Source organism: Sceloporus occidentalis, unplaced genomic scaffold (genome assembly GCF_023333645.1).
Source record: "Sceloporus occidentalis isolate IW3139 unplaced genomic scaffold, rSceOcc1.0.p SCAF_133, whole genome shotgun sequence".
NCBI lineage: Eukaryota > Metazoa > Chordata > Lepidosauria > Squamata > Phrynosomatidae > Sceloporus > Sceloporus occidentalis.
This window is the reverse complement of record NW_028317113.1, coordinates 1,473,365-1,490,387: the sequence shown is the minus strand read 5'-3', so window position 1 is coordinate 1,490,387 and position 17,023 is coordinate 1,473,365. Positions and strand designations below refer to the sequence as shown.

Genomic DNA, 17,023 nt, shown 5'->3' with positions numbered 1-17,023 from the left:
GTTAAGATGGTGCTATGTTTCTTCTCATATTATCTGCAACTTATGTTTTGGTGTATAAATTTGCCTTTTTAAGGGTTACCTATTGTTTAGTAATTAGGATTTATGGACCTCTAGCTTTTTCTGTCTTGTGTTTTCTTAATGTATGAGTAATTTTTATCTAGCCATTATTTGTGTGATTTCTCTAATATTTTTACTTTGACTAAATGATATTTTTCACGTTTGCTTTTTCAACAACTATAATGCACTATAAAGAGCCAGTAGACTCCTGGACAAAAACTTGCAAAATGTGTCCATATCAGGTATCCAAGATCAGGTTTAAAAAATGAAGCACATCGAACTTCAGTTGCTGAATTCTCCTAAATTCCAGCAAGTCACACACAGCTATTTCAACAGAGTACTTTTAAAATAAAAGTCTATCAATTGTTATATAACACAGTATGTGTGGTAGTGATGAGAGTAGAAACAAGATCTAGTTTGGAGTTAAAGGTGACTTTTATTATGCCAACGTAGAAGAAGATAAAGACTTACATAGGCTTTCTGGACATCAGAGGTCTCTTTTTCGTATGGAAGTTAAAAGTTGTTGATCAGGGGTTTATTATAACTGCCCTTGGAGCCATGAAGGAATCCTTCCTCTGAACAAAATTGACATATGCAAAAGTCTTTTGCTTTTTTGGGGTTCATCTAGATCAATGTAATTAGAGATATCATGGACCATACTGTGTATGTAACAAATATACCAACGGAGACTTAAGACCTAGAGTTGACATTAGAGCACACTGAGAGGTCACTAATGTACCTACTACTTCAAGAACGATGTAATATAATAGTTCATATTCAGGATAGACCCTTTGGATCAAAGTTAAAAAAAAGCTTTGTGATTTGTACTGACCTTTACGGTTAGCTTCAAAGCTGTCATATAGGTTGATCCTCTGGATATCGTAAGTAAGAGTTGTGTTTGGTAGTAACGTTCTGTTTCTGTTGATGATATTTGCTGCAAACCTAAATGCGTGTTCCTCTGCACTCACAATCTGTCCTGTGGGTCCTTCCAGGAATTCAAAGATGCCCCCTGTATGAACAGTAAAGATGATGTGAATCAGAAAACCTCAAATAACAAAAGAAAATCCATAAAGCTCAGAAAATTAATCAATTTGAACTTTGGCATTAACATATAAAAATGAAGACAATGTAAAAATGTTTTTTGGGCACTGTCCTAGGCATCTTTGGGAACATTGGCCAGTTTGCAACATCAGTCTCCTGACATTAATATTATTGAGCTGCTCTGGGGAGATGTGAAACGTGCGGTTCATGCAAGATGATCAAAGACTTTCCATGGCCTGGAGGCATTTTGCCATGAAGAATGGGCAGCTCTACCACCTGCAAGAATTTGGGGCCACATAAAAAACTATTACAAAGGACTGCACGCTGTCATTGATGCTAAAGGAGGCAATACACAGTATTAAGAACTAAGGGAATGCAGACTTTTGAACAGGGGTTGTTTCATTTTTTTCTTTGTTGCCATGTTTTGTTTTATGATTGTGTCATTCTGTTACAACCTACAGTTGAATATGAATCCTATAACAAATATATTTTGCCTGCTCACTCATGTTTTCTTTAACAGTACATATATTACCAATTCTCCAAGGGTATGCAAACTTTTGATCACAACTGTATGCAATAATTCTTATTTACTATATCCATATTCACTGACTTCTTTCTCTATGAATTATTTTTATAAAATAATTAACTATTTTTCCAACACTTATAAAGCCTGAATTTAAAAGTATTAGATTAATCTAAAGGAACTGACCTCTCTTCACTCTTTCTCGCTTTATGCTCATGTAGGTGACAAATGTGTTTTGGCTAGAAGTATATCATATTAACTATACGATTACTGTGCATGCTGCTGGACTGACTTCATATTACCTCTCACTACAGCTAGTTGTGGGACCGTATAAAAAATATAATTGCTGCACTGTACATTGTCTTTCATTTTCTGTTAATTTTCTCTAATGTATGTTATTAGATTTTATGGCTCTACTCTTCCTGGAACTGTTTTCTATGTGTCGTTTATATTTTATGTACTGGCACACTATTTTATAGAAAAAAAATCACTCACAGGATTGAAAATTTACTCAGTTATACTTTTTAAAGTTATAAAAATAAAGGCTTAAACAAAACAATTAAAGAAGTAGTTTTGGTGGAACAGCATTTACCATAACTAAATTCATTTATTTATAATACCTCTTGTGCTTTTTGTTTGCCAATCAATGCGAATGACTTGAATATATTTGTTTAAAAGTTTATGGAAGCTGATATCTGGGGCAGAAGGTGAGACAACTAGTATTGGCAGCCTGAAAGGGGGAACGGGCACCCAGTTAATCTGGGGCTTCCTTCTTGCTGGAACTGCCACCCTAGGCCTAGTCGGCCCAGAAGAGAATGTGGCACTTGCCAAGACCAACACTAATTACTTTTTTTTTGTCTTTACAAAGTATAGGCTTAGTGACATGATGTATCAATGTTGAGGGTTACATGTAGAGTTTTATACTGTTGATGGAATAGTGTGGAGAAGAAGGGAGAGAAAATAAAAAAACAATGTGAGACATGAAAATTTTGACAAAATACTAGACGGGCCCTTCTTATGTGCTGTTACACCTAGGTTTCTATGTATAAAAATATGATATATCACATACAGTAGATGACTGCATGTTAGGGTAAAATAAATTGGAATTGGTCTGGCGAAATAGAGATAGAAATAAAATAAAAAAGTCACAATGGTTTGTAAGGTATGTAATTCTAATTTTTGCCCTGTCCTGCAGTTCTCTTTCTTCTCCTCTCTCTACCACCCTTATGAAGGCTGCCTGAACCCACCAACAACAATGAGCAATTTACCAATAAATGGAAAATAAGATAATCTAGAGGAATAATAAATTATGCAAGAAATATTCACTTCACAGCCATTATCCTCATCCTACCTTCTCACTCCAAACACATATTCGTACCTGGGAACTTTCAGGTTTTGGCTACCTATTTAAAGGGAGTGGTTTTGTAAAGGGACAGAGCTTATGTATGTGGGCAGGACTTATGGCATATGTGGGAGGGGGGAAAGGCCAACTTTGGTATGCTTCCACTCGTGTGGCAGATCCTATACTTTAATGTGCGGCCACTGGCTAGATACACATGGCCGCATGCTGCACAAGTGTTAAAGCGTAGCACATGGTCATGCATATCTGGCTCGTGGCCACACAACTCATTTAGAAGCCTCCGGCTTTAAAGTGCCAGGGCCACTTTTCTTTCCCAGTCATGCCTTGCATTAATTGAAGCAAACGCTCTTAGCACAAAGAAAAGAATGGCATAAGAGAAAGAAGGAGAGACAAAAAGATTGTCTTCCCAAAGAGAGAGACAGGTTACATTGGCCACAAAATATTTTTATCATTAGGGAAATTACAACAGGCACTAGGATTAATAAAGGAGTAGCCTATCTACAGAAGTGTGTCAGACTTGGTTGATTACAATTTAGAAATTTATTTTAGGCTACTTTTCAATAATTCCCCTTTAAATACTATATCATTCAGCAGCAGTATGGTTACAACTGTTATCTTTAGATCATTAAGTTCCTGAGTGCTTTATAGTGTTAATAGACAAGTAAATGATCCAGAACTCTTCCCTGTAGATATAGAAATCAAGAAGATTTTAGCCCGTCTGGATCTCTTGACAATTAGACACGAGAAAATTAACACAGCAATTAAAGAAATATGCCCCCATCGAGGAAAAGCGGAGATCAAAATAACAAAAAGTCTTTAAATGAAGCAAGCCACAGCCATATGTTGTACCCACTGTTCTCTATGATGTTTTGAGGCATCATTAATAATAATAAAGAAATGTATTTTTATTAACATAATATAATTTAGCATAATTTTAAAACAATTAAAAACAGTGGACATTTTTTGCAGATATTTTACGGTCATTAATTCAGTAGATGTTGGTATATTATACCAACACATCAACAGAATGTTGGTAAGTAATTTGGCAATGATCTTGCTTGAGGGTTTGTAGACATTCTGTAGATTCAGCTGCCACAAGTTTTCTTTTTTTTGTAGAATTATTTGGATATAATAAGAGGATAACATTTTTTATTTGTTTTACAATTTCAAAGAGATTCAGGAGAAAACTACAATACAGCTGTATTTCTAAAAAAAAATTATGACCTTTTATTGTGTCATCAAATACAAAGTACTCAAAGGTTTGACTAAGACCCTCAGGGTCAAAATGTTGCCCATTTTGTATTTGATGGCAAAATAAAAGGTCATGCTTTTCACTAAGGAAGATCTACTGAAGGTATTTTGTGTTGGAGAAACAAAAGCATGTATTATGCTGAATAATAAATGAGTAGAACTTTATTCAGTAAGATGGCACGCTGGCAAGCTTAGCCAGTTAGTTTTACAAATGAGGTAAAGTCTTTCACCTCACATTATTTTGTGTATTTCTGCTGTTGGCTAGCCGCACATGGCCTGTTTAAATATTCATCCAGTCGCTTTTTAAGTAAAATAACCAGAAATGTTACTTTTAACACGTTCACAGTCTAGAGCCTGCTTCATAGCAGAGTGCAGGCCACAACTTCCCATAACAGTTTTACATGGAGTATAAAGGCTCATTTATGGAGGTCATAGCTTACATTTGTAATAAGCAATTTCTACGTCAATTTCTACGGAATTACCCCAAGGTCAGCGGGAATTCCCTGGACGTCAGCGGGACCGCCCGCTGACGTCAGTGTGCAGTCCTGGCCGCATCCCGCAAGGGAAGGCTCCGGGTAGCTGGAGCCCAGAAGTTCTCAGGTATGCTTAGAAGGTGTGGTAAAAGCTACTGGCAATAAAGGGAGTATATCTATTTTCAGGGGGTCAGATCCCCAGAAGGTGGAAAGAATTTAATGGTGTCAAAATTTGCTGAAGACACAGTCTGTTTGTATGTAGTTCTTTGAATGAATCAATTTGTTGGTTAATTCACAGAAAAATATTCCCTTAGTTTCCAGTTGTTGGAAATGCACGTGGTATTTTTAAGTTCAAATTAGACTTGTTCATTTGGATTCCAACAAAACAAAAAAAAAACAAAGCAGAGAGCTATGAATTTTCATTGCATTTCATTGCTTTTTCACTCTCACTCAATTTCACTCACGCTCTGACTCACTCTCTCATACTCTCTCACCCTTACTAACACTCTCACTATCACGCTTTCTCTTAATGTCTCCCTACCTTCTTTGTCGACAGCTTCTGTATCCTTGTCTCATTTTCCACAGCTCCGCTTCTTCGCTTGCCTCTTCATGTTGTTCTGTCTTCTCTCTTTGACCGTTTTTCCTTTTATATCAGCTCTGTTAATCGGGCCTCCTAGAGTGCTCCCTTAAAAGGGGGAGCCTCTGCATAACCCTCTCCCCAGACTGGAGGAACAGGGGAGAGGCTCTCCACATGCGGCACACTGTGTCATGTCCTTTTACAGAAATACTCTGGGAGGCCTGGCTAACAGAGCTGATACTGGGGAGGAGCGGATGAAGAAAGAAGAACAGGAAGAGGCAAGAAGGTAGGGAGATATTGAGACAGAGCATGCATGAGGCATATTCTTGTATGCATCCTGGGAGCCGGAAGAAATGCCATGAGACTTGGGACTAGAGGACTGCATTGGGATGTAGGTCCCACGGGACCTGTCAAAAAACTTGCTGGTGCGGGCAGTTTTTCGGGGTGTTGCGGGCGGTCAGACAATGTACCTGCGGGTCTGAGTAATCCTGTGTACTCCCGCAAGGCTGCCTTCGTGTTGCTCGCACACAGCATCTCTTCTCTTGTTCTGCCCAGGAACCCAGCAGAGTCACGTGAATTTACGTCACATCACATGACTCTGCTCCGTTCTGGCAGGACAAGAGAAGAGACACTGTGTGCGTGCAACGCGAAGGCAGCCTTGTGGGAGTGTGCTGGAAATCTGAAGTTCAGGTAAGGGGGTGGGGGAGTTTGTATGAACGAGTATACGTGATTGAGGGAATGAATGAGTATCTGTGAATGATTAGTACCTATGAGTGAGTATATGAATGAGTGAATGAATGTTTGTGAATGATGTTTGCGGGAGCGGGTGGGATTGGACACATATGTTACAGGAGTGGGCAGGGATTGGACAAATATGCACATATGTTGCGGGAGTGGGCAGGAGTGGAATACACACGTTGCAGGAGCGGGCGGTAATGGCCAGAAATTCAGCATGAGCAAGATTAAGAAAACAGCCCTGCGCAGGGCTCTACTTGGGACCTCTGTATTTTTGTGTTACATGACTGTTGGTTTATATCTTTAAAGATGCTAGGACAGCTTGGTTCTACTCTAACAATTTAGATTAACAGAGGCTTGGTAACAGGGCCTACATTGATATACACACATTTATTAACATATTGATACTTTTCAATGTAAGTACCTATCTGCTGTCTTCATCTACCCTGAGCAGGCTGCCCTCCACTTGCTTCCAGAAGCTAAGGTCAACAGTAAGTCATAAACCCATCATGTTAAGATGATACACAGCATGATCCCTCATCTTTACAGAGGTTAACAATGTAGTTAATGTCGATTCCAAATAAAATCAATACAAAATAAGACCCGGGTGACACCACATTGGATAACAATGATAAGTGATGGGTGTTTTATTGTGTAAATCTGACATGCTATAGAGCTGGGAAAGAGTGAATACATATTGCAGTAAGCACATACATATGCAGAGAGGGAGTAAAGGGGGAGGTTGTATTACCAGATCAAACATAATCAACACTGAACTGATGTGAAGAGATTAGTAACTGATAGCCATTTAGAGTTTGTGAAGACATAAGAACAGGGAGTACACTGAAAAGCCAATGATAAGAATCACAGAGCAGGCTTAGCATACTGAAATGTATGGCACTAGAGCTGTGATTGGAACAGAAACAATTGCAGGATGAATTTGAGGATGCTGAAAAAAACATACTGAATAATACTATTCAGCATACAGATTAATACACTTCATGCGAGGAAACACACAATGATATAAAATTTAAAGGCAACAGTGCTGTAAAGATGCAAAATACGTTATTTCACTTGACCTTAGCATCGTCTACTTCGGCCCCATTCCCCAATATGACAAATAGACATCGTATGTAATCAAAATGCTTTATTTATTCGATTTTGGATAAATTTGGCCAGGGTCAAAATTCAAGTATTCTCCCCAACCGTGACACTCATTATATCATATTTCTTAAACGTGTTTATTATAAATCATAATTAACCACAAATTTGGCTAAACGCCAACCGTATAAAACAGTAGATCTATAAGGCTGGTAAGGGCGTAACTACTTCACGTCACCTGTAGAGGCTGCCGGCGTCCAAAGCCCAGCAGCCACACGTCAACCAACGTATCACCTGAGCAACGCGCCCAGGTTCTGCACTTCCGCCCTTAGGCATGTGCACCATGAGTACAACCATACCATTGTCTCAAGCACCGAACCAGCAAACCACATTTGAACAATGACCATAACAAACACCAACCGCCACACACAGCAATGGACAATAAATAAAAAAAAAAGAAGGAAGGGAGGGTGGGAATTTCGCCTACTTAAAAAACTACAAGCTCATCTGTGAATAGGTTCCCAAATTTATCTGATGACACCCAGTGCCCTCCCCTTCTTCCTATTGCTGAATATTCAGAATGGGGGGCAAAAGTTCACTCAGAGGCCAAGCAGTCATAGAGGATGCATGTATGTAGCAAACATTTAACCCCTTGTTAGGTCATGGGGTGCTCCTTGTTCCTTATCCGGTCATGGTGCCCCTACACCTATTTCTTGCTCTGGGGCTGGTCTGAATTGTCATCATATCATACTGCTCATTCTAGAACTTGATGTGCTTAACACAAACTTATAAGGTTATTTAGCGTGATCTTCTGCAGAAAAGATAGAGGTGACCCAGTGAAAGGACTACGCTTAACCCATTTCAAGTCTATTAGGGCTACCTCTACCTACATGTGAAGCTAGCCTTGCTTGTACAACTTAGCCCCATTCATTCCTACCTCGGTTATGGAGCAGGAGAAGGAGATCTTTGGTTAACCAGACCTGGAAGGCTCCCAGGTATGCTTATTATTATAGGCAAGCTGATTTATGTATCCTAACACTGCGTACGTTTTATTGCTCATTTAACTCATCACATTGCAATTCATCATACAAATACATTTTTATAATGGTAAACATGAGCCTACAGGTACTTTTATGCAACAAATGTATTCGGATGCAAAAAAGGCTTGTTAAGGTCTCTACAGCATAAATTAGGGTTAAAGGAGGCATTATGTTGATTAAAGACTGACCCACCTTTTAACGTTAGATAATTAATACAAGAAAAAAAGCAAGAAGAAATAACAGAAAAATAATTGGCCATGAGATGAGTGTGGTCACTTCGTCATGATGGCAAATCGATTTTTTCTGCAGGCATCAGTGTATGTTATTTGTGCTTATTCATGAATTCATTCTGTAGCCGTGCCAATCCCGAAGAGATGAGATCAGCCTGACAGGTCCATCTCTCTGGAGACTGCTTAGCAGCATATACCATGCACAAAGTCTTATCATCGGGGAGCCAGGTGAACACAAATTAACACAAGAAAAAGGGCTCCGATCCAGGGTGTATTGATCGGCCGGATTATTTTCAGCAGGAATCTGCCCCATGTTTTCATTCAGATTCCCCTGGGGGAATGGCTTTTTCTCTGTGCTGTAGAAGGACTTGACAAAGTCCTGCAGCCTCAAATGTCCTAGAACTGAAACTCATTCTCCTCAAAGATATTCCTTTTTTTTTTACCGGTATTGTAGGCCGAACAGTATAGAAAAATTGCAACTGTAGTGGGTGCTATCAAGAACTTAAGTGAAATTGCATTTCTACATCAAATATCATGACAGAAATAGCAGTTCTAAGATCATTACACAGAAATACCATTGCAAACCTTATTTTGTATGCCGCTTTGTGCTGTGCTTAACGTACTAGCTGTTGCGGTACGGAATGACAATACATTATTGTCTCAGTGGAAAGAAGTGAAACATTTAAAAATATTTTTGTCAATTCACCTTTATTGAAACATGCATAGTAAAAATACAGAGGCGTATAAAGAGGACACAGAGAGAAAATGCATGAGAAATGACACAAACAGAATACTCGTGAAAAACGACCCTGAAAACCAGCATATCGCAGATATTACATAAGAGTATTTGAGGATTTGGGAGGGTCGCATAAAGTACAAGCGGCACACCAGGGTCTCCAACAACACGGTCAGTAGAGACCACCGCGGGTAAGTATTGAAGGGTGTCATTCACACTAGAGGTGGACAGAGAGCATCAATACAAATCAAAGAAACAGAACAAAAACAAAATACAACGAGAAGGTGCACTGCACGGCCAACCTGACGGGAGCGCGTCAACCCATGATGAGAGCGCAAAAGAAGGTGCTAATTGCCCAGAAATAGCATACATAGCCAAAGGACACCCGGTAAACGGTGGCGACAGTACGGGGAAGAAGGATGTAAGTCTAAACCTGGGGGGGAGTTACCACACCCAAGACCCGCATACGTGGGGAGGAAAGGAAGGACGACCAAGGGAGCCATCGGCGAGTGTTCCTATACTCCTCCCCCTTAGACGCTGCGACTAAGTCCTCCATATGGGAGATTGCATTCACCCTTGAGACCCAGGCGTCCAAGGGAGGAGGGCCTGGCATTTTCCAGAACCTGGGGATAATCGACTTAGCAGCCTGAATGAGGTGAAAGGTTAGCGACCTCTTGTAAGAGCCATAGGAAGATTGCGTGTGATGAAAAAGGCACGCCGCGGGAGAGGGTACAAAATCGGGGTCAGCTATTTCCTTTACCACCGCACCCACCAATTGCCAAAACGGCTGAATGTCCGCGCAGTCCCACCAAAGGTGTATGTAGGAGCCAACAGCAGCTCCACATCTCCAGCACAAGGAGGAGACAGATGGTAAGTAGTAATGTAGGTCTTGCGGGACCTTATACCAGCGGGAAAGCAATTTGAAGGAGCACTCCTGAACCTTGCTAGAAATGGAGCCCTTATGTGTGAGCAGCAGAATCTTATCCCATTCCGATTCAGATAGCGGGGCTGGAAGAGAAAGGTCCCTTTCCCACAGACTCAAGAAAAATGGCTTGGTCTTGCAATATTCATCAGTCAAGAGGGTGTAAATTTGAGAGAGGAGGTGGGAGGGTTCGCGAGAAGAGACACAAAGGTTTTCAAAATTAGAGAGCGGCCTAGTGAGACGTGCATCTGGCAAGAGAGAGGATATATAGTGTTTGAGTTGATGATGCAGAAAAACGCATCGGAAAGAGGGAGAGGCCTGTCGAAGCAAATCTCGAAGGGGTCGGAAGGCCGAACCCTGGAGAAGTTGGTGAAGGCGTAGGCGTTTAGTACCGAGCTGTGTACACAGACTTCCGAGGCCCGCTAAAATAGTGGGGTCAAGAGCGGGGTTGTGTGAAAGGGGGAGTAGGGGGCTAGGGGCCGATGAGAGAAGGCACCGGGAGGTCAACCTTTTGAAAACACGCAATGAGGCCGATATAGTGGGATGATTATGTGTCGTCAGACGCTGAAAACGCTCCGGAAGCCACGGTACAGCCGCGACATGGTGCAGCAGGAAGGAATTTTCCAAGGGAACCCAAAGCTTCGGGACCTCCAGCGACCACTCCACTATGCGGCGGAGATGAGCAGCCATCCAGTACCACTCCACACATGGGACCCCTAAGCCACCCCTGGTTTTGGGCCTAATCAAATGAGAGAAAGATAGACGGGGATGTGAGTTCCCCCAAATATATTTACGGAACACCCCTTGGCATGCCTTAAAGTACGCCCTGGGAAGAGAAATCGGTAAGCATTGTAGCAAATAGAGGAATCTAGGGAGAATACTCATTTTCAGGACCCCTATGCGACCGAACCACGATATGTGTGGGACCGACCATCTACGAAGATCAGTAATAACCAAAGACAGCAGGGTGTCGTAGTTCAGTTGACGGAGTCGGGACAAATCTGAGGGTAACCACAGACCTAGGTACTTAATCGCAGAGGACTGCCACTTAAAGGGGAAGGAGCGCGTGAGCGTTTCCCTGAGCGGGTCAGGGACATTAATTCCCATAATTTCGGACTTCTGTAAATTTATTTTATAGTTCGAGAGAACCTGGAAGGCATTGAGTTCCGTGATGATATGCGTGAGGGAAGTATGGGGCTGCGTGATCATACAAAGCATATCATCAGCATAAATAGCGAGTTTGTGGGTGTGCTGGGCAATGGTTAGGCCCGTGATGTTGGCGTTGTCCCTAAGGGCGCAAGCCAAGGGCTCCAAGGTTAGAATGAACAACAGCGGAGACAGGGGGCAACCCTGTCTCGTACCGTTACGGATATGCAGAGTATCAGACAAGATACCATTAACCTTAATTTGGGCCGTGGGGTTGGAGTATAAAGCTTTAATGAGATTGAGAAAGTTCCCCTTCAAGCCAATTACATCCAACGTTTGGAAAAGAAAGGGCCATGCCACCCTGTCAAACGCCTTTTCGGCATCCATGGATACCAGCGCATAGGGGAGTTTGTGGTCATGAGCATACTTCATTAAATTTAACACCCTAATGGTGTTATCTCTGGCCTCTCTTCCAGGGACAAAACCAACCTGATCCCTGTGAATCAGGGACGGGACAAATTGCTGAAAGCGAAGCGCCATCACCTTGGCCAACAATTTAAGATCCGTGTTAATCAAGGAGATGGGGCGGTAGTTAGCGCAGCAGTCCGCGTCTCTGCCAGGTTTGGGGATAACTACAATATGGGCCAAGTTAGTGTGCGGATCAGGGGTATGACCGGCAGCGAGCTGATTAAAAAGAGTTGTTAAATGGGAGCCCAAAACCGGAAAGAAGCGATTATAATAACTGCTCGGTAGACCGTCCGGGCCTGGGCTCTTGCCCTTAGGGGAAAGTTTCAGCGCGGCCTTCACCTCATCACATGTTATAGGGGAGTTTAAAGCTGTTAAAGCCTCCTCATCCAATCGACGAGGGAGGTGTCTACGAAGATATGAGTTCATGGAATCCAAAGAACGAGACTGAGTCAAGTCCGAGGACGGCAAGTTATAGAGGGCTTGATAATAGTCAAGAAAGCAGCGGGCTATCCTATGGGACTCATGCTGAAGACGGCCATCAGGACCCCTGATTTTAGGGATGAACGAGGCCGACCTCTGGACCCGAAGGGCTCTAGCCAACAGCTTCCCCGGCTTATCGCCTAGCTCATAGAACAATTTTTTCGTCAATAAATAGGACCGTTTCACCCGACTATCCAAGAGGGACGCCAACTGCTCCCTAAGAGCCTGTAGTTGCAATAAAGTGGCAGCATCTAACGTGACTTTGTGGGATAGCTCCAAGCGGAGAATTCGGCTAGTAAGGGCAGTGATGTCAGCGAGTCGTAGCTTTTTGAGGGTGGCCCCCAGATTTATGAAAATTCCCCTAATGAAGGCTTTGTGTGCTTCCCATACTGTAGGAAATGGAATGTCGTCAGAGATATTATCCTGAAAATAGTTCTTAAGGTGGTCCGAAAGATCCGCTAAAAAGGAAGGGTTGTCTAGGATATTGTCATTGAGTCTCCAACTCCAAAGTTTAGGACAAGGCTGGGACAATTTGAGAGAGAGGTGGACCGGGGCATGATCACTCAAGGAGCGAACATCAATGCTAGACGAGTGTAAATGTAGTAAGTGATGATGGGAAAGAAAAAGCATGTCTATACGGGTGTATCTGTTGTGGACTGAAGAGTAGTATGAGTAATCTTTTGTATTAGGGTGTTGCGAGCGCCATACGTCCACTAGTTGGTTGTTATGTAGGGCCCGTTTAACTCGCTTAATGTGTTGGAATGGAATGTGCGAGGATTGCGCAGAGGAATCCTTAAGAGGGTCCAATATCATATTGAAATCACCGCCAAAGATGGCTAGACCCTCCTGAAAATCCGCAAATTTAGTTAACATATTGCAGAGAAAGAGGTGTTGTCCACGATTGGGCGCATAGACATTCCCGAGCGTGACCTTGTGATTGCCCAGAAACCCCTTCAGGAAGATGGCTCTGCCCTCCACATCTCTCCAAATATCCAACAGGCGAAAGGAAAGTAATTTATGCAGTACAATGGCTACTCCTTTGGTTTTGGAGTCGGGGGAGCTGGAGAGGAACACATGGGAGTAATGATGGTTTGTAAGTTTAAATTCCCGTGAGGACCGGAAATGGGTTTCTTGTAAAAACGCGACATGCGTCTTGGATAAATGAAGATTGTGAAGCAATTTAGATCTTTGCTGGGGCATGTTAAGGCCTCTCACATTATGAGAGGTGAAGTGGACTATGTCAGGTATCATCTATGGGAGATTTGGAGAGAGCAGAGTGAGCGGTCAGTGCCATGACAGCGCAAAAAAGAAAATAAAACCATATACAACAAAAACATAAGTAACCAAAACAAGTAGAAACAGACGGTGGCACAACGGGTACCACAAAAGACCCTGGATGCCGAAGCATCGAGTAATGAGCCCAGCGACCTAACAGTAGGTCAAATACCTGTACTCCACTCCTCCGAGGGAGAGAGACAGGACGGCTCTGGGGGGTGAAAAGGTAGGAGGAACTCCTACAACACAAGCAAGGAGATCACGAGAGCGACGGAGAAAAGGTAAGTCACGAAGGACTACGAGGTACACCCGACCCCGAAACGCAAGGAGGGCATAACGGTAGGGAACCCCACACTAAGGAGGAGTGAGGGGAACAGCGCAACCACCGTCCCAGCAAGCCCCATGTTCTTAGCGCACCATGGCAACGAAAAGGCAAAAGGAGGCGGACCAGAGAAATGGGGAGAGCAATCAGAAGTGCGTATAGCTGGAAGTATATATAGAGCATCGACCCAGCACAAAAAAAAAAAAAAAAAAAAAAACCCCAAAAACAAAGCATAACATAACAGAGCAAATCAAAGCATAACATAGAAGTAGTACCACGCAAAATAGGGCAGATATGGTACAAACACGTCGCCAATGGAACAAAGAGGAGCATAGGGACCCACAGGGGTGCCACCGACCACCCGCCACTTCAAGATAACCCACAGGACAGTGGGACGGAGCGCCCAACCCCCCGCTCCCACCTGGGACCCCCAGTTAAGGTACCGTCACTAGTCCTGGAAAACAGCGATCGTAGTAGTCCCGAAAAAGCAGTCCACAAAAACCCACATCGCGTGAGGACGTACGGGTTCAACAGCCCGGTGGGGGGAGAAGGCAAGGGCCGAGGCCTCTCGGCAACCGGAATCCTCCACGGGTGTGTGAGTAGCGGTCGGTTGGGCAGGGGGGAGATGGAAAGTAGCGGACATCAGGTCGTGGAGTCTAGGAGGAAGGCAGCTAGCAGGAATATACCGTCCTTAGGTCGAGGCGTCCTCCAGGCGGCGTCGACGTTTGTATCGCTGCGGTCTCGGGGACCATACCCTGGACGGGTCCGAGAGACTGGCCGGGGGGGTAAAGGAGTACTCCCAAGCAGGGATCTCACAGTGTGGGAGGCCCAGGGCCTCAGTGAAGGCAGGGACGTCTCCAGGTTGGCGGACCACAAGCGTGTTGGCGCCCCGTCTCACCATCAGGGCAAAAGGAAAGCCCCACTGATAGGGGATACTTGCCGCACGGAGAGCTTTGGTGAGTGGCTGAAGCGCGCGCCTGTTCTGGAGCGTGGCAGGCGACAAGTCCTGGAAGACGGAGATGTTGTGGGACTCCCACGTAAAGGTCGGACGAGCACGAAACGCCCGAACAATGTCCTCCTTCAGGGGAAAATCCTTCAGGCAGCAGACCACATCCCGAGGGGGTTGAGAGTCAGGAGGCCTCTGTCGGAGAGCCCGATGAACTCTGTCAAAGCCAATAGGTACCATGTCATCCCGATTCAGGATCTTGTTAAAAATAGCTCGAAGGGTGGTAGGCAGATCCTCGTGGGCCACCGATTCGGCCAGACCACGGACCCGGAGGTTGTTTCTTCGACCCCTGTTATCAAGGTCCTCCAATCTCCTAGACAGGTGTCGGATGATGCCCGACTGTTCCTGAAGGTGGCGGGTCAGGGAGTCCACAGTAGCGTGAACTCGCGGCTGTTCCTCCTCGAGTGCCGCCACGCGCTCACCAATATGGCGGATGTCTGACTGTATCGCGGTAAGACTGGAGCGAATCCCCTTAGTCGCTCGGTCGACAATGTCCGAAATGTCCGCTTTAGTTGGAAGGAGGTCGAGCCTCTCTCTCCAGGAGCGGTCCGCCACATCAGGAGAGGTCGATCGCATCCTCTGGGCACCCTCCCCGGTCACCTCACTGTCCAGGCTGGCAGATGGAGATGGTGGCCGAGGACAGGAGTCCCGGGAATCCTGGTCCGACGAGGCGGCAAAGTAAGAGCGCACTGAGGCTAGCGAGCCCCTGTCCCTGGATCCCGAGGGTTTCGGGGTGTTGTGCTGTTTATTAGTTTTGCCCATCTTGCAAATAGAGGCGAAATAAGAGCTGAAAAACGGGCCGGGTGTACCAGAGCTCCAGACTCACGCGTCCATCTTGTCTGCGAGCAGGCCACGCCCCCCCAAACATTTAAAAATATTAACCATTGTAATAATAAAAAAATATATATAAATACACATACACTGCAAACTTAATGGGAAATATAAAATAAGCTCAGAAATCTTATAACCATTGTGTTATAATGAAATTAGTACATTAGAATTAAAAGGTTAAAGAAACATTTGGTATTTCATAAAGAAGCTTTCCTTGAAAATTACTACATATTATCCTCAGCAATGTAACTGCCTTTGATGGCAAACATTTATTTTACACAGGAAAATCCATTATTGTGGTAGCCAATTTAACATTGTAAGAATATATATAATTATCAATCAAATTGTTTTGTTTTTTTAACAATATAAAACTATATGCTTTTATGCCACTACTAAAAATCATGGTTTATGACATGAAACTTTTAATGTAGCGTCGTCTGATTTGCATACATTCATAGTGCCAAAAATTATTTCCGGACACTGGAGTGCCTACAGTGTTTCTCACATTCACATATTCTATCCATTTTCTCCCAGCTTGCCTGCTATGCCATTGACTTACAAATCTCCTGCTCTATACTACAACAGGGACAATTGAACATGTAATACATAAAATCACCAGCAGGGGGACCCCAGAGGAGATTTTTATATAGACGTCAAAATATGAAAAGTAGAAAATAGGCACTCACCCTGAATTGACAAACACATAGCTGAACCTCCCAAAAAAGCCCCACCTGTTATTGGGCTACTACCGCTTTATAAATTTTTATGGAAGTTCAGTGCTAGTAAAATAACAGAAATAAATAGATTATCATTATAAATTATGTATCTACTTATAAAGTCAATAATTGGATTCACGGATGGAGGTCATACAATAATCACACTCTAAATTGAAAGTGATCATCTATTAAATGGTAAATGGAACCCTTTTAGATTCTGATAAATCAAGTACAGACATCATCTTTGCTCACTAAGTGTTTTATTCTTTTACTGGAACAGCACTTCAATGTAACTTCTTCTTTTATTCCTAATATTGCCAGTTATGTATTATGAATATGTGTCCAACTAATTTAATAAAAATATCTGTTAGGCTATAACCGTCCCTTCACAAAGGAGATGTTTCCAACTAGGCAATCTTTTCTTCTGTTTGTCCTACCGCATCAGAATTTCAACAGGATGATCAATATTCCAGTCTTAAATCATTAAAACTAGTCTCGTAATCCTAGACGGAAAGCATCAGCTTTGGCTGTGTGTAACAAATTAATGGCACAAAAAATGAAAACTTCATCCCTGTATATTGAACATCTGCTGCACCATTACCAGTAGAAAAATATACAGTATGTGGAGTCATGGGTATATTGGCAATATTGAGCTACTAACCAGACTTAAATGTGGCAATTTTTTCTGCTTTTAAACGATGAGGAAACTTTCACTTGGTAGTAGCACTAAACA

The 17,023-nt window shown here is 43.1% G+C and overlaps 1 protein-coding gene across 1 annotated transcript in view; it reads right to left on the bottom strand.

Annotated features, from left to right (window-relative positions):
- The window catches only part of LOC149281390 (glutamate receptor ionotropic, kainate 3-like), a 108,847-nt gene extending 95,507 nt beyond the window's left edge, over window positions 1-13,340 (bottom strand). The window contains exons 1-3 of the mRNA XM_089499342.1: window positions 10,978-13,340; window positions 9,277-9,341; window positions 890-1,066 (exon numbers count right to left, since the gene is read on the bottom strand). Coding sequence (XP_089355468.1) covers window positions 890-1,066; window positions 9,277-9,341; window positions 10,978-13,340 — 2,605 coding nt within the window. The remainder of the gene's footprint in view (window positions 1-889; window positions 1,067-9,276; window positions 9,342-10,977) is intronic.
- Window positions 13,341-17,023: the final 3,683 nt, after the last annotated feature.